This window comes from Lingula anatina, chromosome 2, assembly GCF_051362555.1.
Source record: "Lingula anatina isolate TDL-2025a chromosome 2, LinAna3.0, whole genome shotgun sequence".
In the NCBI taxonomy this organism is placed as follows: Eukaryota; Metazoa; Brachiopoda; class Lingulata; order Lingulida; family Lingulidae; genus Lingula; species Lingula anatina.
The window spans coordinates 46,954,910-46,977,256 of NC_141768.1; the positions used below are offsets into that span (position 1 = coordinate 46,954,910).

The 22,347-nt window shown below is 39.5% G+C and overlaps 1 protein-coding gene across 2 annotated transcripts in view; it reads right to left on the reverse strand.

Annotated features, from left to right (window-relative positions):
• The window catches only part of LOC106155684 (uncharacterized), a 43,559-nt gene extending 21,975 nt beyond the window's left edge, over positions 1–21,584 (reverse strand). For both annotated transcript variants that reach the window (XM_087006897.1, XM_087006896.1), the window contains exons 1-25: positions 21,491–21,584; positions 21,107–21,251; positions 18,258–18,386; positions 17,789–18,066; positions 16,191–16,316; positions 15,694–15,832; positions 14,971–15,087; positions 11,902–13,272; positions 11,589–11,681; positions 11,274–11,372; positions 10,686–11,053; positions 9,533–10,364; positions 9,131–9,229; positions 8,409–8,589; positions 7,765–8,099; positions 6,405–7,084; positions 5,753–6,075; positions 5,122–5,328; positions 4,201–4,283; positions 3,660–3,752; positions 2,065–3,454; positions 1,714–1,832; positions 1,138–1,330; positions 630–762; positions 166–381 (exon numbers count right to left, since the gene is read on the reverse strand). In XM_087006897.1, the coding sequence (XP_086863023.1) occupies positions 166–381; positions 630–762; positions 1,138–1,330; positions 1,714–1,832; positions 2,065–3,454; positions 3,660–3,752; positions 4,201–4,283; positions 5,122–5,328; positions 5,753–6,075; positions 6,405–7,084; positions 7,765–8,099; positions 8,409–8,589; positions 9,131–9,229; positions 9,533–10,364; positions 10,686–11,053; positions 11,274–11,372; positions 11,589–11,681; positions 11,902–13,272; positions 14,971–15,087; positions 15,694–15,832; positions 16,191–16,316; positions 17,789–18,066; positions 18,258–18,386; positions 21,107–21,185 (7,683 nt within the window). In that variant the 5' untranslated portion in view covers positions 21,186–21,251; positions 21,491–21,584. The remainder of the gene's footprint in view (positions 1–165; positions 382–629; positions 763–1,137; positions 1,331–1,713; positions 1,833–2,064; positions 3,455–3,659; positions 3,753–4,200; positions 4,284–5,121; positions 5,329–5,752; positions 6,076–6,404; positions 7,085–7,764; positions 8,100–8,408; positions 8,590–9,130; positions 9,230–9,532; positions 10,365–10,685; positions 11,054–11,273; positions 11,373–11,588; positions 11,682–11,901; positions 13,273–14,970; positions 15,088–15,693; positions 15,833–16,190; positions 16,317–17,788; positions 18,067–18,257; positions 18,387–21,106; positions 21,252–21,490) is intronic.
• Between the last annotated feature and the right edge of the window lie 763 nt (positions 21,585–22,347).

Below are 22,347 nucleotides of genomic sequence, written 5' to 3' on the forward strand. Positions count from 1 at the left end.
TCGAATTGTTTCATAAAGCATGTAGTGCACACTCTCCAGTTTTGCCTCAAAACAATTTTGAACAAGATCTAAATGGCTTTAATCGTAACTCCCCCCAGTATATTGAGTTTAAAAATTCGCAACAGAACCAAAAATAATTTAAAGACATCTAACAAAAACACTGACTTCCGTAAGAGTGAGGAGGAACGCCAGTTCTTCTCCTTGTAATATGACTTTGTCCGGTATGTTTGCAATCCTGGGCACCAGTCGCAACACTCCACAGTTGTCACCCGACCACGGCCGGTGACAAACACACTCCCCGTACGAACATATCCCTCTCGTTGGTTGAAGCTGGCGTCCACAGGCGTCCTGCTCGCACGTGCCGTAATAAATGTAGTTGACCTGCAAGAGTTGGAGTAAACATTTAACCATACCTTTTTATCAGACCCTTACCAAAAAGTCCTATAGGATCCTATAAGATCATACATGATCCTATAGGAAATTGGCCCAGGATCTTAAAGGAACCTATAGAAATCCAAATGGTAATCAAATGTAAAAATTACATGACGACGGTATACTTCAGCTATGAAATCACAAATGTGATTTGTCGCTGTCAATAAACAGTGATTGTGGTCGTCATAACAACATACCATGTCAGTGCTGTAACTGTCCCCAGCGCGTGGTCGGATAGAAACGAGAATTGTGGCTGGGGCTTGTCTTGGCGCAACACACGTCACTTCCTCTTCCGTCAACCACGTGCCGTCGACTTCAATGGAGCCAAACCTGGATACAAATATGTAAACACTTTCAAACATTTGCACCGTACTTTTTACTACATGTACATGATAACATATTCATTACAGCCAAGGACTGCATTAACAAACTGACTTCTCAGTTAGTGATTATTTAAAATAACTGGAACATTTTCATTTTTTTCAGTGTTAGAGAATGCTGTGACATTTGGTTATTTTTATCAGTTTTAAATGCAAGTAACATGGCATGTACTATTGGAATAAGAAAAGATATTTATATAACTTGCTTTAACATCTTAAAACTTAGACAATGTCAGGACCAATCAAATTTTAACTTAAAAGTTAAATGCATGGGTTCTGGACAATATTTAACTAAAATTGCCACAAATTCTGATATAAACATCACCTGCAGGTGTACTCAGACGTATTGGGAAAGTTGTGTCCAAAAACATGAACCACGGTCCCGCCAACATCCGGGCCACCATTGGGAGCCAGAGAAAGAACTTTGAGCAATGGCAGACATGCCAGGCCATACAGATTGTCACTGCAGCGGTCGCACAGTTCTCCAGTAAAATTAGGGCCGTTGCATGTACACTGACCTACAATAAAAAGAGGCAGCAGTTTCCATTTGTTGATGACTTTTGCTACTTTTTTAAAACTATATATCACGCAAGTATCGATAAAATTAGACGAAAGCAAACTTGCGCTGTATATAGAACGGAGCTTCAATTTATATCAACACATCGAGGCTTTTCGAACATACTTTTATGGCTTTAATCTACGTCACTTAAGTATAAAATATAATTTTATAAGTAAAATTAGTCTGGCATTTTACAAGTTGGCCTATCCATGTACATATATCCATGTCCCATACGGCTAAAGCAGAGGTCATAATAAAAACGGATAAAATCGTTTAAATATACAGTAACGCACTCTTCAGTAATTCATGTAAAGAAGGGTTGTTGGCAGTGACATGACGTACCCGTGGCCTGGTCACACACCCCGTTTACACAGTTAGGACAGGGCAGGCACTGAGGACCCCAGTGGCTAGCAGAACACTCTGAACAACTTGTCCCTTGATACTGAGGGAAGCAGCGACATCTGGTGAGGAAATGACGCAGATTACGAACAACGTAAAGGTGAAGTGTACATGGAAATAATCCCCCTCCAGTGCGCAATCTCTCTGGTCAAGTGGGACCTCAACTAATACATAAAGAATTAACCACAGTAAACCAACATTAAAAAGCTGTTCCTTACTTAACGTTCAGTAATAATAAACTTAATAAATGTTGCAATTAAGACGTACCAAATTACATTTTGTATCCGAACCCACCTGTTTGGTTCTACGCAGATGCCATTATTTGAGCAGTCATTCACGTCACTACAGCTGGCGGTAACACATGCTGGCGGTAACCAGCCGTTATCACACTGACACGTGTTCGGCCCAATACAAGTGCCACGCCCTTGACACTCAAACACCTCAGCACAGGAAAACTGGGCACAGTCCGCCCCTTTCCAGCCAACATCGCACTCACAATAGTCGAACCTTATACATAGACCGTTCCCAGAGCAGTTCTTGACGTTGTCACAGGTCGCTTCCGGAGAAGTTAAATATGGCACATAGGTCACATTGCCGAACGCCGCGTCCGTTTCCTTACTTCGAATACGGGACCTCACCTGTTCTATATCTGGACTACCCCACCAGTTGTGAGTGGCATCTAGAATTTCATCCGTGGAGTGGCTCGCCTGTAGATCGTAGGTAGACACTGGGTTTGAGAAAATGTTGTAATTGATGCCAACGCTGTTAGAGTCTGACACAATGACTGCCTCAGTCGCTCTGTTGTCTTGAAAAAAGTTGACTTTCAACTGCCTTGCGCAGCTGGAGCCGTCGGACAGATGAAGAACTGAGTCCCCGGCGTTGTCGATAAAATCATTCCCTATGAATGAGTTGTTCCGTTGAACACCATAAGTACTTGTTTGGATTTGAACCACCGGGCCCGATAACACGCTGTGTTTTTCAAATAAGTTGCCTTCAACGACGAGCTCCCCTCTGCAAGAATCGTGCACTACTAACGCTGTGTTCCTGTTATTCACTACCTTATTGCTGGTAAAACTCACACGATAAACTGCACTTTCTGAATCTAAGTCGAGATATACTCCCTTATTGTTTTCTTCAAAGGTATTATTGTTTATATTGACAGGGCGATTTATACTGCTAATGGACAATCCCCAATCACTGGAATATGTTCCGGTTTGTTTAATTACATTTCTTTCAATCTTTATCGGGTCCTCTTGGTTCCTCACGTTGATGATGATCCCACTTCTCCCAGTATTCGTTATAAAACTGTCACGAATATTTACACCACCACCTACGTACCGTTTCTCTATGCCATAACTGTCGCTTGCATTCACGGTTGTATTGGTAATAGCCAACATTCCGTCAGCGTCACTCTCAATTCCAGAGTAGTACGTGTCGTGCACTATTGTCCCCTCTACAATTAGACCACCTTTCTCCTCCATATAGATACCTTGTCGTCCAGTGTTATTGACCGTGGAATAGCTGACCTTCACGTGGGAAGTGATGTTTTTTAGGTGCGCGGCTATCCCCATGCGACTGCAGTCTACCACGACACATGAATTCACGGTGAAGTTGTCTCTGTGGATTGTTAAGCAAGTTGTTGCTCGTTTGATAGTGATGAATGCCAGTCCCGGGTTCACAACGTCTACAAATATTATTACAAATATTAAAATCATTAAAGATTGAGAGTTTAATTTGAGAGTAATATAGTCAAGAACACTACAAGAAAATACATGCCATTTATTCGTTAACAAAATGAAAACATTCAATAAAATTGGCGGCAGTTAACCTCTCAGTTTTTCATCACCCACTCACTTTACCAGCAAGGTTTTTTTTTCAAGAAGTCCTACCCAGATTTGGTTCAAAAACAATTCCATTCCAACGGTAACTGTCTGACGTCATGACGACAGAAACGTTATTGGCGTTGTTAAGTATCAGTTGACCTGGAAATGAAGTATTGAGTAGATAAAGTAGAAGAAGAAAAAAACCATAATACTGACATTGAAGGGTGGTGATATGCACTTAAAATGAAATACTACAAAAATCAGTTTACTTCTGTCAGTTAACATGATTTGAACGTGTCTAAGATGCGATATTGAGTTAGATATTCTAGTGTCTTAGAAGTGACGATGTTGTAGTTGTGCTAGCTGTAATGTTACCATAAACTGTGCATTGCATACATCAATATATTCAGTTGAAGTTGAGAGTGAAACAGATGTGCAAAGATTCTATTCATAATGTGGTGACGCATTGGGCGAGACATTTTGTCTTCTTTATTTTTCATCGATCGAATTGTCACAGATGATATCTAAAGGTTTTGTCTCTCCCCCCAAAAATTGTCAATTTAAAGCATTGATTTAAGAAACATGCAAAATTAAGATTTACTCTAACCTGCTATAATCAACCCTCTTCCTGGCTTAAATGACAAAACAAGTCCTCCTGCTCCCACCGTCACTGATAGTATCCCGTTTGTCCTAATAATAATAATAATAATAATAATAATAATAATGATAAAATTAATAATGATAAAATTAATAATGATAAATCATTCCTTGTGATGGTTATACAGTTAAAGTACAGTGGTATAAATAAAAATTAATTTGATCTGTCGTGTCGCCCTTAGACGGCACCATCTTTAATGAAGTTTGTCCTGTTTGATAATTACAGAATACTGAACGTTAAATATTGATAAATGCACAAAGTATAAAACATGGATGAAAGTATTGGAATATATCAGCGTTACCTTTTTTCTCCACTTTAATTTGCCAAAATGAATCATATTCAAATCATACAACTGGCGTGCCATAATAAAGAGGGTGCAGGATAAATAAACTTTCTTGCACTTCACTCATTAACGTATTTCATTAACCAGAACAAATACTTAAAGGGATAATAACTCTTCGTGTGAGATCTATATTTCACAATAAAAACATTGTGAATAACTCATAGAAATATAATATATTCTGTTTTACCACAAAAATGGCAGTTATAGCTTTTTTCTGATATCTGAGCTTGTCTTTAGACCACGTGACCTCCACTGATGGATATACTCTGTTAAAATCTCTTAAGAGATTTTCACAAAAAACCAAACTTTTTAGAAAAAAACCAGGGACTAACTTTGAATGTAAAAATGGATTCATTAACCATTGGTAAGTATGGGAAAATTATTGTTTACTCCAGGAAAATTCATTTTTTGGCCGAAACGAAGAGTTATTATCCCTTTAAGTCAAGCTCTTAGTAAAAATGGCACGTGCGTAAAAGCATATTTGGGACCCAAATCCAGGTTTTGAATCCTGTTCCAGCGATAATTACCTGATTACAATACTTCTTTCTATAACGACATGCCCCTCCAAGGCACCGGTATCCAGGAGGGCGTCGACGTCACCGCCGGCGTCCATGACGTCACCGAAAGTCCAGTTGTCTGGTTTGTGGACGGGTGGTTGGCTCAGGTCTGCGTTTAAATGCATAGGCCACAGTTTAACATCAAAAAGGTCAGTGTTGTCAAATATATTACATATTCTGGAAAAAGAAAAAAAGGTAATGGTGTTGTCATAAAAATACCCATACCAAACTGGGCGATCTCCACCCTCAAAAAATCCATCCATGCTTTGGTTATCAAATATGCAAGTTTCTGGGGACTTTTTATATTCATATTTAGAAAGTCTTTACAGTAAAGTAATAAAATCTAAACAATAGCACAGTCTACTCACCATGCCACTAAGGCATTGATTCTAGTAATACAAGATTAAAAAAAGATTTAAATTTTAGTACTTAAAGGATATGTGGGGTTTTCTTTTCTGTAATGCAGTAAACAATAAGAACCGCTGTTTACCATACTGCCAACAATACAATGATATTTTCATGAAATCTATAGTGAAAATGGGTGCGCAAAGTTCTGACGAAAGGTAACGATATTATAGTACTCTGTTCACCTCTTCCTCACCTGGTGTATACCTCCTTAGTGTCGTTAACTCCCCAATAATTTCCAGAGGCATCAATATAAACCAGCGGCTTATACGAGGGTACTTTCAATTCACACATGGCGGACGGGTTGTTGAAACTATTTCCACGAATGGTGACATCGTACAGGCTCTCCATGTAGACGGTATACAGGTCGTTAAATCGGCTTCGTGGACTACGGGTCATGTTGAAAAATGTGTTGTTGATAATAGATATTGAACCTGGATTGACCTCACCGTAACAGTATCTACACCAAAGGTAGATGGAATATTCATACGTGTTGTTCACCATTGTATTGCCAGTTACCTAAAACACAAAGGCATTACAGGTAGGTACATATATTTCCAATAATTTGTATACTAATGGGGATATGTACGAACTTCACATCTTACACATATCAGTTGTTTCGATATTGTGATTGCCATCTCTCCCTATGTTATCAATTATTTTGTAAAAAAAGGGAATTCCACCATAAACATTGAAAAAATAAACCGTAAAAGTCGTTAACATCGTGGACGATGCAAAGTACGCGGAAAACAGCGCAAGTTTTCAATAATCATTACAGGTAAACTGGTATACTTGTAGACTGTAAACCTATGACAATGAAGATACAATTACACAGTGGACATACTCACGCTATAGATTCCCGGGGTTCCCTCACTGTCGAAAGAGTCAAACTGCACGTCCACAATACCATAATCATTAAAGTAGTAGCTACCTGGAGTCTCAGGTTGGGCCCTATTCTCTGCAAATATGTTCCTTGCTATAGAAAATGCTGGCATTGAGTTCCTCTGCACAACGACATTGATAATTTTTTCTGTATTTCTCCTGAAGACATTGTCCTCAATTATGAATCTTTCAATTGGAGTCATCGTCCCATCCGCTGCCACCAATCTGATTCCCCCACCGTTATTTTGAACGAACTCCGAGTTAACAATCTCCAAGCCTAGTACGCTTTCTCCATAGACCGCTTGCCCGCCACTGTCCGTTACTCGAACACTACGCAGACTTACGTCTGTCCGTAATATATTAATAGCATGATTAGTGTTATTAACGAAGGTGCAGTTTGTTACCAATATCTTGTTGTTGAGCTTAGGATCGGAAACACCGGTGACTGAGAGACCATGACCTTGGTTAGATGAAATGATACACTGAGAAATGTCGACATCCTCCGGAATGTACCCAGAGAGTGTGAGACCATTCTCAGAGCTGTGGATAATTTGGAAGTTGTTTAACAGGGGTGGTGTACCCTGTACAGTTATACCACGCAGTGAATGGGCCACCACGACATGCTCTATGGAGGAACGTTGGGGGTCTGAAATAAAAAGAGAGGAGTATTTACGAAATCACCCTTGGAACTAAATCTGTATTAATTACTTTCTTAAAAAGAATAAAGAATACACTGTTCCCTATATAATTTCCTTAAAATCTGTTTAAGATTCACTTGAAATATTTTTTACATTGCAGTTATGCGGTCACTCGGGTTGTCTTAAATATGCCTGAAAGAGCCAGCAGATGAAATCATGAAGGATTTCTATGTTAAATGTGCGAGGTTCAAATAACTTCCCTTCTCCAAAATTGTATTGTTTCACTTTATTAAATATACATGTGCATGCTTTCTAGAATACATCCCTTGAAAACAGGCCCATAACCTGGTTTTAAAAGGCTTTACATCAACTAACACGTGTCCCGACTCTCTTTGGGAAAAATCCCACCCTGTTCGTATAACATAAGTATAACATAAGCATAACATTAGTAAAACATTGACTATTGTCCTCAAGCTGCGATTAGCCAATAAAAGTGGAATGTTTTGGATTTGGAGGTCTGTTAAAATGCCATATGTATCTATTGACATCGAGCATGTGAAGCGCAGTAAAGTAAAATAGCGCCTGGCTTGACAAACTGTACATCAGAGATATAAAATTGTATATTACCTAGGTGTGAAGGACACACTGTCTGTGACATCACTGGGGAACGTAAAGTGTCATTACTCACCCTCCGTCGAGCCTGGAGCACAAACAACACCAGCTATATTTCTATCCCTGCAGGGTGCGGTAGACCTACACGCGCTATAGCAGTCTGGGTCATCTCCACAGTGATAACAGTCCTGGGGGGGTCCATCGTACTTGTCTCCAAAATTTCCCCCACTCCTCTCACACAAATACGAGTAACATCTGGCAAGACATGCCGGGTCCCCGTTGCAGTAGCGGCAATCTTCTTCAATATAGCTGTCATCAGGAGTGCAAGCATCACAAGACTGTAGGTAACGCTCGTTTCCTCGGCAGTATCTGATGAGAACGTGATATCGGTCAGGTTCTCCACGACCAAAGCTGAAATTGTCAGAATTGTGCAGTGTGATACTGATTTAATAAAGCATTACTCAATGAGTAATTGACACCTGAGGTACTGGCGTTGTTTCATAACCAAAATCAATAAGCAGTCGTGGGATTTGTGATGTACGTGGTCCTGTTTTTGCTTTAATCTTAATACGCCGTGTCCTATTTCCCGTGTGTAATCTTCTCCATATGTTCTCTTTGATAAAATGAACACCCGTGTAGAACATATACAACTTATACAAAAACAACAAATAAACACAATCAATTGTGATTTCCATCGTTTTGGAAAATCACGTTTCTTACCGTGCAACCGTATCGTTCACAACTTCAACTGCTTCCCCAAAACCTAGTTGTTTGCAGACAACATTGGCGGCTGCCATGGTCCACCAACGAGAACTGCACACAGAATGCCACGTGTCATTGTAGTACACTTCAATCCTTCCCTCCAACGAACTACTGCCATTTACGAGTCGAAGATTAGGATCTGCATTGATACATGTGTCATATGATGGCATGGTGTGACGACAGTGATATATACATATATAGCGCCCATATGCTAAATATACATGTAAAGTTATGTGTCAAATGTACGCATATTACTCTTGACATAATACCCAAATACAGCACACACATTCAGAACTGACAGCAAATTCGAAAATAATAACTGTACATTTAAGTACATGTAAAATTATGAAAAAGTGTGCTAAGCGTACTAACTTACCGGTAGCTCTTTCTTTTTTTGTGGAATGTTTATTATCAAAAAATAACATGTTTGTTATAAGAGTATCTTGCGAGGTTTCATAAACTCACTTGATAAATAAGTCGAAAGGTTAGTGCGACATAATTTATGTTACTTCACTTATCTAAAACTAAAATGTACAGTGACAGCATACAAAATGATGAAACAAATACATGATGCAGTGAAAATTATTTTAGATTACTAGCTCCAAATGATTCATCAAGGCAACCTCGTATTCCTGTTTAGCTTTTTTTTTCTACAAAGCCAACTGTTGCTGTACGCTGACCTGGGAGGAACTGTTTAAACGTCACTCCTCGCCACACCTGTCCCTCTACACCTTCCATAGTTATAACAGCGTCTGGTGTTCCCACCGACACCAGTTGACCTGAAACGCGATAAAGTTAGTTATATTACAACCATAAAATTATATGAAGTATGTACGTGCATACATCTCAAAATCAATTCTATCAAGTTTGGGGGAATGGTCCAGCTCATCGCACAATTTAATCGTTTTTTGAGAATATGCGCCATAAAGCATATACAGTATGTACTACATGATGGAAATTGGAGAAACGAGAAAGAATTTAACATACAGAAAGAACTTGTTCTTACCATTTCAAATCGAAAACCGTCATTTTAAATTGAAAAGTTATAAGGATATAAAAAGTGAGTAAACACAGCTTGTAACCTTCAACGTCCATTCCAATCCCAGGGTGAAAACGAAGCGTTGTCCCTGGATCGATAGTTAGAACGGCATCTTCTGGGACCAGTATATCACGAACAACTTCATATGGATTTTCACTGAAATTAATTTTCATTGCCCCAATCACAGTCCCTCCAATTCTGTTGTCCCCCAGAAAGAACGGCGGTTCCAGATCACTAACTGCTGACAAATTGCGTGCTGTGAGATACGGTTGGAATTGAACCTGCCCCACACCAGTGTCATCGTTGTAATCATAGATACGCTCCACCACGTGTGAGAAGTCGTTGTCACCCCACCAGTTGTACTTCGCATTGATAGGAATACTCTCTGGGCTGTACGCAAATGAAACCCCAAGGTCGTTAGGAGAGTTAGGATTGTCAAAAAAGTTTTCTGTTATATTGGTGCTGGGAGAGAGAAGGTGTACGATGTAGTCGGTGGCGGTATTATTACGGAATGTGTTTCTAGTGACATATATATCTCGAGTATCAAGGTCCCTGGCGTCCAAAATAATGAGAGATAACCCAGCCTCTGCGTCAGCGAATATATTATCGGTAATCTCGAATAATCTCGAAGATACGTGACAACATGTTGCTGTGAGGAGAATGGCGGATGCACAGTTTTCAAAGGTGTTGCCTTGTATAGATGCAGCCGGAAGGCTTTTCGTATTCCAGGATAAGGACGTCCCTCGAGGAGTTGAGAAGAAATTATCACGAACATCGTAAATGGGATTACTTGCGTAGTCTGTTTTAAAATGTGTGGCATTCGCTGTGCCGTTAGACAAAATTGTGTTTCCGGTAAAGTGCACCACAGAATCCTCCTGAAATCATGGACAGTTTGTAAATGTAAAACGATCGGTTTAAAGTTTGTGACACTATGTTAACGCATGATATTGATCGACTGCTTATTAAACAACAAAGTACTGTTTTCATGCTTGCAGAAGACTGAACGGTCGTTTTCCATGCGTTTACCTTATGTAATTGACCAGTATAAAACACTACTGTATGTAAAAGATACAAGCATTTGAAAATATATGCTTTTAATCATACTGAACCAGTGGCCAATGTCTGAAAACCTTTAAATACATCATTCAACAAACTGGGAAAGCAGTTTTTAAAAAAGCTCCGATATGACAACTCACCATCTGACGAAGCAAGAGTAGTTCCTTTGTTCCAGCAAAACGAGAATTGCTGAAGGTAACGTTACAAGCAGAGCAGCTCACGTTAACAAAACTGTCCCCCCAAAAATTTGACCGCTGTATATCTAGAACCAACGCCCCTGGGTTGTCACCAGAGGTTACCACGAGCCCACTTCCTGAAACCATATTTCGTAGCTCGCAATTGTCCAGTTTCACCGCCTGGGGGTAGGGACCTGTCACGATGTAGATACCGGCAAAACTACATGCCTCTACCGACGTGTTTTGAAAGCTCACACCAAGAAAGCTTTCAACTTTGACCCCAATTGTCGCACCGCTGATGGTCACGTGGTTAAAGTTCGGAATATCAGCACCTACAAAAGTATATAAGCATTTTCTTGTTTTGAAAATGAAAATGTACACTTTTTCTATACGCCATTTGTTAAAAAAAGTTATGCATTGAAAAATTACGAAAAAAATGAAAATGCATTTAGTACATGCACTAGTAATATTTTAAAACATCAAACCTGACATTCGTTGCTATTCCGTCGCTTTGCAATACTCCCTTACCATGCTCATATTTAATTTACTTACTTGAGATTGTGCTCCTTTTTCGTCTTTCAGGTGGTACAGGTAAGTTCGGAAAATTTGGATCATCTGGGAAAACTGTAGGGGTTAAGGGAGGGCTCGGACCTGGTGGATAAAAATGTACCAAATGTGAAAATGCTTAACTAAATTCAATCTAATATTCATGATTTTTATATTTACATTTTCCTGCTAATTGTCTTCATTTTTTAGGTCCGCCAATTCCCATTTTCTGAGCACGAATAAATAAATAAAAATAATAATAATAAATGTGACCATCACCAACTGAGGAAGAAGGCAGTTATTCTTACTTTAAATACATACCAGTGAGCTCGGAGAGAAATACACTTCCCCATCTTGTCTCAAACGCTCTCAGTTGTATAACATCAGAGGCTGTTCCGTCGCAGATGAACACACCTGTAAATTGAAAGACACAATGGAAATTCTACTACATGTGCTCAAAATATGCTGCAATATGTATATGTTCAAGCAGGAATCGATATGCCAAAGGATTTGTCGCATAATGTCGTTCGTAAGGGCAATTAACAAAATAGCTAAAAGGGTAACTAGTTTAAATTGGTATATACCAGTAACTCTGCGGACAAATAAGCTTTTGTCTGATAAAGATACAACTCACCATCTGCTACAATTCCTCTGTTGTCCATGAATGCTAAGATCGCACCAGGAGCAACGGTCAGACTGGTACCTTCTGGGACATAAATGGTATACAGCACCTTTATGTAGGACACAGTTCCATTCGGCAAAACGTCAGCATCAATAACAAGGTCGCCAGACACGGCTCCTCCTATACCATCAGGGCCACTGCTGTATGTCCTGTTTATTATGCCATGTGGACCATCCACCATTGTGGACACGTTTGTAAGAAGAAAAGGGGACAGATCAGCTACAGCAAGTTGACTGTTGGTGTAAAACTCTTCCACGCGGGAAGAGATATTGTGAGGATCTTCAGTTCCCCAGTAGTTATATTTCACGTCGTAAACTTCATCTCTGTTCCATAGCCTCCTGAAAACGATTTCCTTCGCAGCTTCAAAGTTTTGAAACACGTTTCTATTGATGGAGAAAACAGCTCGTTGTCCGAGAAGCAACGTTACAGTGGCCAAGTTATCAACAAATACGTTATCTTCAATGGCACCAGTTGCAGTACCCCCTCCTGTACTTGAGATCTCCAAAACGGCGTCACCAGAATTAAAGCTGAAAGTATTATCTTTTACCAAAAGCGATGAAGCGTACTGCCCAAAGGTAATAGAAACCTTGTTCATGGCGTTGATGAAAGTGTTAGACGTTAAATTTGTCTCTCCGCTTGACCCATATAATATTAAAGGGGCAGTGGTATTGAAAGTGTTGTTGTGAACAGAAAGGCGAGCCCTTATATCTCTGAATTCAATCCATTGCATATTAACTCCGCCTTTGATGTCATTGTCTGTTATATGGTAATCGCCACCGCTATAACGAGAATTGTCCCTGACACGAACGCTCTGTTGGCCTCCTATGATTTTGCTCCTCGTTATTGAAAAATAAACGCTGCTAGAGCCGTAGGTAGTGCTGAAGTATATGCCCTGGTCGTAGCTGTACCCACGAGTTGAAATCACAGTGCTGTTATTGATGGTCACCACACAAGAGGTCATGCTTGGCATATACAAAATTGAACTGCTGTCAGACTGGAAGTAGCATCCGTCTATTCTGGCCGTTAGGTTTAACTCGGGGTTTGCTGAAGTGCGCTGGAGATAAAAACTCCTGCTGTTTTCAATAAACTGACTACCAGAGATTACAACGCTGTGTCCCCCACTATATTCAATACCGGCATCTCCACAGTTGACTATTCTGGAATCCACCACTGACAGCCGAATGGAGACGACGTTTATTCCGTCTCTGTAGCAATCCCTCACTGTAACATGGCGAATATTCAAAGATACTCCGTTTGTCAGAACCCTGATTCCGTATTCTGCGCCTTGTATCACCGCGTGACTGATGTTTATCTCGTTACATACTGAAAGAAAAAACACGTGTTTGGGGAAATTATACAGAAGGTCGTATATAATACCATTAAGCGTTGCGCTTATATTTGATTTGTGATCAGAAGTACACACACTGGACAAAAGAAGTGTCACCCCTACTGAGCCAATACGATGGGGGAGATAAATGACTGTGGAATGATATGCTCCTTGTATCATTTTATTAACATCAAATTTCACGAAAATTCACAAAATGAGAACAAAATATACATTCTACCAAAATATGCAGTTTTAAGTCCAAAATTATTACTTAGTGGCATAGCCACGTGACTTAATAATAGGTGCCAGTATACGAGGCAAGGATTCATATAATTGTCTGATGCGTTCAGGACTTATGCTGGCCCAAGAATGAAACACTGAATATAACAGAGTTTATCTGCTGGTTAGACGGGCATTTGTAAAAAGTTTTGACATATCATTCCACAGATTTTCTATTATGTTTGCATCCGGACTCTGGGCAGGCCACATCACCCTGCGAATGTCCTGTGGTTCAAACCAATCATCAACTGCTCTGGGCCTGTGACAAGGAGCGTTGTCATCCTGGTGAACAAACGGATAATTCCTGTCACCAAACATATTAGTAATAGATGGTAGCAAGCCTGACTCCAAAACATCGATATATTTCTAGTGATTCATGTTTCTATCAACCACTATCAATTCGCCCAAGCCATGGTTGCTGATGCAGCCCCACACCATGATGAATATGCTGCTCAGGGTTCGAAAATTCAGTGCATGTAGTTCAAATGCTTTACCAGCAGTTTGCCAGCATCAAACCCGTCTGTCATCAGAAGTCAGACCAAAGCGACACTCATCAGAAAAAATATATAGGACCAATTGTCATGGAGTGTCCAGTTCCAGATTCTGTTGACCCTAGTTCACTCTACGTTGTCTGTTTTGTAACGATTTAAGAGGTTTCAGGCTTGCTACCCTGCTGTACACTCTATGAGCATGTAACCGACGCCTAGCAATTTTCACAGACACATTCTTATGTGTGAAATTGTTCCACTGTGTTGTCAACTGACAAGCAATGTCGAACTTTGACAACCTAGGCATCAAAATCAGTCGTCGGTCTTCACGGCCAGTAGTTTTTCTTGGAAGACCCATTAGAGGCAATTTGTCTCTTGATCCAGTGTTTTTATACCGAGACCAGACCATCTGCACGGTTCTGACTGAACAATTCAATTGTATCGATATTCTGACATTGCTTATATTCCGCCTCTTCAGGTTAATAACTTGCACCTATAACCGTTAGATAATTGCCTGTATCTTGCCATATTGGAGGAAGACAGGAATGACATTTGCTGTACATGTACAAGACTAACAATACAATTCCATGGTATAGCGGTTTTATACTCATTAGTCACATTATAAGTAGACCAGGGATCATAAGTGCCCCAGATCTGCCTACTTTTCTTACTCTGAGTTAGGGGGTGACACTTCTTTTGTCCAGTGTGTGTAGTTTGCAACGGCGACTTTTACAACGCCAGACTGAATGCTAAATATGAAATGTTTAACAACAGGTGGTTCTTACTCTGCTGAAGCCACTGTGACTTAATTTCTGAATACGTAGAAACCATTGTTTCACACACACACAATGCCTTTTGTAGGCTTATTCTTACTTGAACGCACAACACTTCTCTAACTCCATCTAACCCGTTTAAACACTAACTCACGTTGTACGGAGAATTTCAGACCCCTCCAATGTACGTCACGCCTTCCAAGAATCTTTCTGATGTCACTGCTAACGAACCGTATTCCTAAACCTTGAAGTCCAACAGCTCCGAAACACCCTGCAAAATCAACGCGGATATTAAATTCAAAGTAATCTATACGGTTTTGATAACGTCCCAAAACCATATTTTCTTTGAATATACTTCTATTTAATTTCTGTATTTCCTTCTGAAATTTACAGGAAGAAAGAAATTAAGGTTTTAACTTCTAGCTAGAAATTAAGGATTGCAAAGTATTTGATAGGACACGGTATTAAACACGTCATGCAAGTACAAGGATGGGTAAAACAATGATTTTCGAGAATTTGATTTGGCGCGAAACTCCGGGGTAGGATACCTTTAGTGTTAACGGAACACAATAAATCATACGATTTCATTATGACTTATATCATCATTTCCGTCTTCATTTAAAATCATGTTCATTTCAATGCGTGGCATTGTCAGTATTATGCTTCGCAACACAATGAAAGCTGATAGCTAAAAGTAATAATACATCATTAAAACATCAACTGCAACTGTGGGGGAGCATTTCGAGTTAGGTTGGCAGCGTGCCCTGTGACCAAACGAAACTGAACGCCTGTGTTAATCGTCGGGCAAAAAAGCCTCACACGTATTACTTTAAGTTCTGCCAGACACTCTCTTAGCGTATTAATCCAATCATGCTACCTTCAATCGTCAAACCAGCTGATGTAGAATTGAATACCACATCCACCCCAGGTTCAATTGTAAGGGACCCACTTGACGTCACGGTGATTTCACTATTCAAGACGAACGGACTCCGCGAAGGAACCCAGGTGGTGGGCGTCTGAAATACGTCGAATGTACACATTAAAATAAAGTCCTTAAAGTCGTGATGAATGGTGGATTAACCTGAAAAAATCTGAGGAAATACTAGTCGTTAGAACTATTTGAGCTGTTGAGAAAGATCATTTTCAGTTTGTATCACAGCAGCTAGGAAAGGTTGTTTCGAGGGATTATCTAGTCTTTTAGATGCGTTTAGATATAAAAGATCACAATATTCAATTTTAATCACGGTTACTCCGTGGAAAAATATTTTATCTAAAAATATCGTATGAAGACAATGGGGATTAATTGTCAGAGCAGATATTTTCTTTAAGTTGTATTTGAATTCTAGGAATAATAAAGGTTACAGGTACATTTACCTCTACATTGGAGTTTACTACGGTGTAGTTTTGTATTGAGGCACTAGAATCAATACATCCGTATAACTCAAACCGCAGTGCTGGGGCATTCTGCCAACTCGTTGCTGCAATTGCCACGTACCTCGTCTGAAATAAGAGCACAAACAAATCCGTCATCACAAGCACTTATCTGACTGGTGCTTGCTTATATACAGCGAGAAAAATATTACAAAAAGAGACTTAGAAGTAAAAAAAGAAAACATTAAAATGAGATAGCAAAATATTATGAACGGCAAAAGATGGTTTCATATATATGAGCGGCAAAACTCAACACCAGAAAAAGATTGGCCCTACCTATCTATAAATCCTCTAACACAATCATAGTAAAAAGCGCGCCAAGATTAATCAACATTCTGCCCACGTGCTTGCCACCAAATAAGACAGCATTGTAAAATATACACCTCTAATCAAATAGTGAAATGAATCGGTAAACTTGTAAAGAAATATCGACGAAATAATAAAAGTATGTAAAAAAGAAAACAGTTGTAGAGGTCCCTGGATCACCAGAAGCTACGTTTGTTATCACTTTATTTCGAATACGATCAGTTTATACTGGTGGTCTTTGGTCACTATATTGTGCCAATAATGATATTTTATTTTTTTGTACATTTTCTATTATTCACACAAAATTTTCTTTTGCGTGTTTTTGAAAAGGCTACATTTAAATGTGTGGCAAGAATAATTGAAGAATACAGGAATGTATAAGGTCGCGTTTGTGCGCTGGCCTGTAGCTTTACTGGTACAAGAATAGTACAAAGGAAAAAATGCTGAACGCAGTTAGACTGTGTACTTCATAAAAGAGGTTCAAAAGACACATAAAATATGTCAAATGAATAATAGGGAAAGCCAGCAAAACGATGATAAATGCTTTAAAAATATTGTGCAAAAAAGACGACAGACTTTCGACGCGTTTCGGGGACACGCTCTGATATCAGGGGTCCTTAAAATAGTATTGAAAATAGGCTTATGCCCCTGCGGGGTATTTCATGGTCTTGTTTGCAGTCTTAACCAGTTTTGGCATACGATGTTTGGCGATTCTTATAAAATATTAAGGCACCCCGTTAAATGTAGCATTGTCGATGTTTTTTACATGTATATTTTTGACACGCTCTTGGAATGGGCAAATGCAACTAACGATTTTAAATAGTAAGAAGTTAAATAATCGATCAAATGTGATGCTAATGTTATTTGCATTGGCCTGCTGCAGCGTCATAAATGATAGAATGTTTCAATTTACTCGTTTGAATGTCTCGTTAGGTTGTCCGTCGCAAGTATGCGCGTCATTTTGTCAGTCATTACATCAATATAAATAGTGAGATGGTAAAAAATTGGATTAGAAAGTTTAAATATATTTGTATAACGTGGCATATTATCGTTAGATATTATTTTATGGAATAACGGCGAAGTTATACTTTCATAAAGCACTCACTACGTCTGGCAAAGTAATTAATAGTTCAAGGTGAGATTGATAATTGCAATAGGTGCTTGTTGTGTTGGGTGCGACAATTGATTAGGAGCGACTGATTGTTAGCACTGAATGCAATCTGCGGTCACCTCACCGATATCGTCTTCTCCAGCGTATTTGTGACAATAGCGTATCGGTCTTGGGAAGACACGCCAGAAAAGATCTTGTCCTCTCCCTCCACTCGCTGGTGAATTCTCCATGTCAGTTTGTCGTTGCTGTAGAGCAATTTAAACCCCTTCACATAGTAGCTTCCCCATCGACCACCTCCGTTTTGAACAGCTATACCAGTGATGATGTGAGGCACGAGCAGGTCAACTTGGATGTACTCGTAGGAATACGAGCAGCAACTAGGCAGCCAAGCACCGCTGTAACCTAAAGCCCATACATAAAACAGTATATAATAAAAAAAAGTTGAAAATCGGACCCATATTGTTTTATAATCACCCCCCCCCCTTAAACCGTATTAAGGTAGAAACAGATTCCCAACGTCATTTCTACATAAAAATGGTCTCTTTAGGTATTTTAGATAGATAATACTGGTAAATGTACCAGTACAAGATTACCTGAGGCTGTGTTATTTAATCTTGCCATTTGAGGGGTGGAAGAACTGTATCTGATACTGGAGGCTGTCAATTGCTCGTCACTTATTCGTCCGTCTTCCATTCCAAGTGCAGCGCCACCTCCCGGACAGGCTGAAAACACAATCACATCTGCACATCTCTTACAGTCCATAAGGTCTGGGTGGAAATTTCGCTTAGACATGAACACGGACTACGGTTCCTGGCGGACTTCCTGTTACACCGGAAATGGCTATAAGGACTGGTTTCGGTAATTTTCTATATCTAAATTTGAGTGTATACATACAAGAAAAAACACAATATTTCCCATTGATTCACAACAACAGAAATGCATAAACTGCGGGAGCCTTTTTTCAAAAAAAAAAAAAAAAAAAAAAAAAAAAAAAAAAAAAAAAAAAAAGGCTTCACCCAAGCAATGCTCGACCAGCTCTTCTCAACAGAAATATCTTCGGACAGAATGACGCATTTAATCGTACGAGTGGATGCTTTTGAAAATTCTTTAATTTGTATATGGAAACCATTGGTTCTTGAAAAAAGTTATTCCATGCCCTCATAAGTTAAAAAGACTGGAAAAAGTGGATATGAAAAGATTTCCCGCCCTCTTCCCTCGCTTATCACGTGCCCGAATGGCGGATGGAGAGCACCTCTCCTTCTGTAAGTCCCATTCTATCTTAAATCTTGACGCCCACATATCATATACCAGTGTGCTACGCACCTTAAAATGATGACAGGTTATAACAAAAGGAATCCTGTTAAGTGTTCAGGTATGCGTTATCAACATCCTAGACTTGAGGGACGGACGTTTCAAAGTTAAGGATCTAAAAATTTCCGTAAAGCCTACCAATTCTTTTAATTCGTGCAAAAAGTATGGCGGAAATATGAAGATAGGAAATCATCAAAATCCAGTTCACACACACAAACTGCCGCTTGAGTGTGAGATTGTCTTTTTGTAAGGTCAGGCGGAACATTTAAACAACATGCTTGTTCTCCTACCTTGCAATTTTTTTTATTACAGTAACTTAAGATTTAATGTGCGACTTGCAGACGCCTTTCCCCCTGTATGTCTCATGTTAATAAATCCCGCCCCCTGTGTTGTACTCACACGTACATGTAAGCCACAGGGTGGCGACACTGGGTTTCTACCGTGTCACGTGAAGACGGTGGCCCTGTTACTGGGACGGATGTGTGAATCAGCAATACATATGTCCTGTTCTCTATAATTTATCTGTAAATCTTTTTAATATACGTACTTTATGTAAAATTTTGAATGACTCAACAAAATACCCCGTTCTCTACCCTCCACGAGAATTACCGAGATATTCACTAGGTATATACAGGAATTCTCCTGGTCAATTCTCTACATATTCTTGCCCAGCGAGATTTTTAAAAACAATGTTTCGTTATAAATCAATAACCCTAAATGCGTTTTAAAGACGAAGGAAACTCTCAACCCAGATCCCGCAATATCTTGACAAGCAGCAAGGTTCTTAAAATAACTATGAATCTCTTCAAAATATTTCTACCAAAATATTGAACAGCTGTTCAATTTTCAATTATTCTTTCGAGCAATTATAAACAGTTTAAATTTTAATTACCGAGCATACTTCTTAAGTAGGTTATAAACAAACAAAAAAAAAAAAACAACAAAAAAAAACAACAAATAAATAAATAAATAAATAAATAAACTTTCCGTGAACTTTCTTCATCTCTAATTACTTATAATTATTTAGGCGACGGTGGTGACATGGCCCCTCTGACGTTTTGCCATGGGGATGGACGAAAAGTGCCCATAAATCGTTGTTACACTGTATGGCCGCCAGTCAAGGGGGAAAAGCGGATCATGTGTTTAAAGCTAATAGATTCTATATGACGGGCTAAGATGGCTGACATCTGTTATAAAAGCAAAAAAAAAAAAAAAAAAAATTAATCATCGACACTGAAGAAGCGGTGGTCCCTTTGTACAACAGAAAGTTAATGTACCATCTTATTGCGTAACATACCCGGAACCAAAAACAGACAGCAAGACAAACTACCCCCTGAGGTGGAAAGGGGGGAGATCTACAATGGCAGACAGAGGGGTAGGGCTCCGGTAGCTTTGGGGAAAAATCTTATGAGATCAACATGACAAAAAAGTAACATAAATCAAGTTTTTCCATCCCTGTGGCCTACATATTACAGTCAATAACTCGCCTATAGATACGTGCACTTGCAACTTCGCCTGCTCCTTGCCCGACCCCCCCCCCCCCCCCCGGGCCACTGGCAATACCCTGGATCCTCCAGCCTGTGCCGTTTATAGTAGGACACTGAAAAAGCGCATGTAGAACAGCGGACTAATAGATCCGCGGATCAAATATGGCGACCCCAAAAGTGTGCCGCTTATATTACTGATTAAACATTAAATATATTCCCTGCTGGGATGACGCAACAAGCATCCAAGTGGGTAGGACATATTTGATAGGCAGATCTGCAAGTCCACATTTTTGAATGCGACATAAGACTGCATTTGGGGAAAGCCACAATCTGCGAGAGACTCATTAACTGCATGTCGTTATTATAAGGCAGCTTTCACAGTTTATGTAAATACTGTGCTGTCAATTTTCAGTTTATTGACTGACGAGGTGTCGCCTATAAAAACTGAATAACTAATGCGTAGAATATGTACATAAGAATATACATGTATACTGGCCGTTAGCTAATGGTTATAAAAAAATATTGAGGGGAGAAACAAATTAAATGTGTCATCAATTTAGATAGTCAACGGGTTTATATGATTTATTCTATTTTTCCAATTAAGACAGCATTCTTCAGAATGAAAAAATTTCCATTGAACTTACTGGTTTCCTCACTAGTTGCGCCATAGACGTGCGTTAACACCAAGGTAAGCACGAGGCTTGCGGCACATTTCTGCCTCATGGCCTGCGTGCGCGTCCTTCAGAAGACCCTTTATTATATGCTGTTTGTGGCTGTAAAACTTGTTTCCTGAAAATGCATATAAAAGTGTATTGCACAGCCCGTGCTCTCTTAAATCAAATGCTTAATGATTTAATGAAGGTCACTCTTTCCGTAGCTGTACTTAAATATAAATTTAAATTTTGATAAGCATGTAAATATTATTTTATATTAAAACATTATCAGATGCAGTTCTTCCCTTATCCTATCTTTCCCAAACGCACATTCCCACTACATACACGCACCTACAAGCACGCACTTCAGCCTACCTGGTTGAACTACTCTAGAGTGAAGTGGTAAGTGTTTGTCACGGTTCTAGTTTATCATTATTTCCACCAGACATCCGGGACCGGACTCGGACACCTGTTTGGAGGTTAACCATAAATCAAAACAAACACTGATGATGGTGATGATGGTGTTTAAATAACCATGAACGGTGTCAAATCCTTTTTTTATTTTATACTTTTAGCAAAGTCATTTAAAAAAGGCATGCAAGGCAGCTTGCCGTGCATACTGTCCAAATGGTGTGGGTTCCAGGTCAAGTGTACGAATAAGACACATTATTTATTTATATAATGTTTATCTAAGGAAGTTTAACTTATGTGAAATAAAAAAGTGATATCGATTTATATATAAACTACAGTGTTTAATCTACTTCTATCTGTCATATTGGAAGATTCAAAGCTCCTTTGTGAAAACGGCAACACGGCAACATGAAGAGGAACGGGATATTTCTCATAGGTTTGCACGTGATCAGGTTAAACAGGCATGATAGAGACAGCCGAGCATCACCACCCTTTCAAAAATATAAACGTGAACAGGCCTACCCAACTACCAGACTCGGCACATAAGGATCCTGAATTAACCGGTATATCGGACCACACTTCCCGTTTTCAAGGTGTGTCAGATCACATTTCGGAGTATCATACCCCAGAACAAATTTTGTAGGACGACCGCGGGCTCATCCTGTCGGTGTTCTGACTGATACTCCGAAATGCGATCTGACACACACCTTGAAAAAAGTGGTGTGGTCCGATATACTGGTTAATTCAGGATCCTTATGTGCCGAGTCTGGTAATTGGGTAGGCCCGGTGAAGATAAAAAGGTTTGCGGTAAACCGACGCCA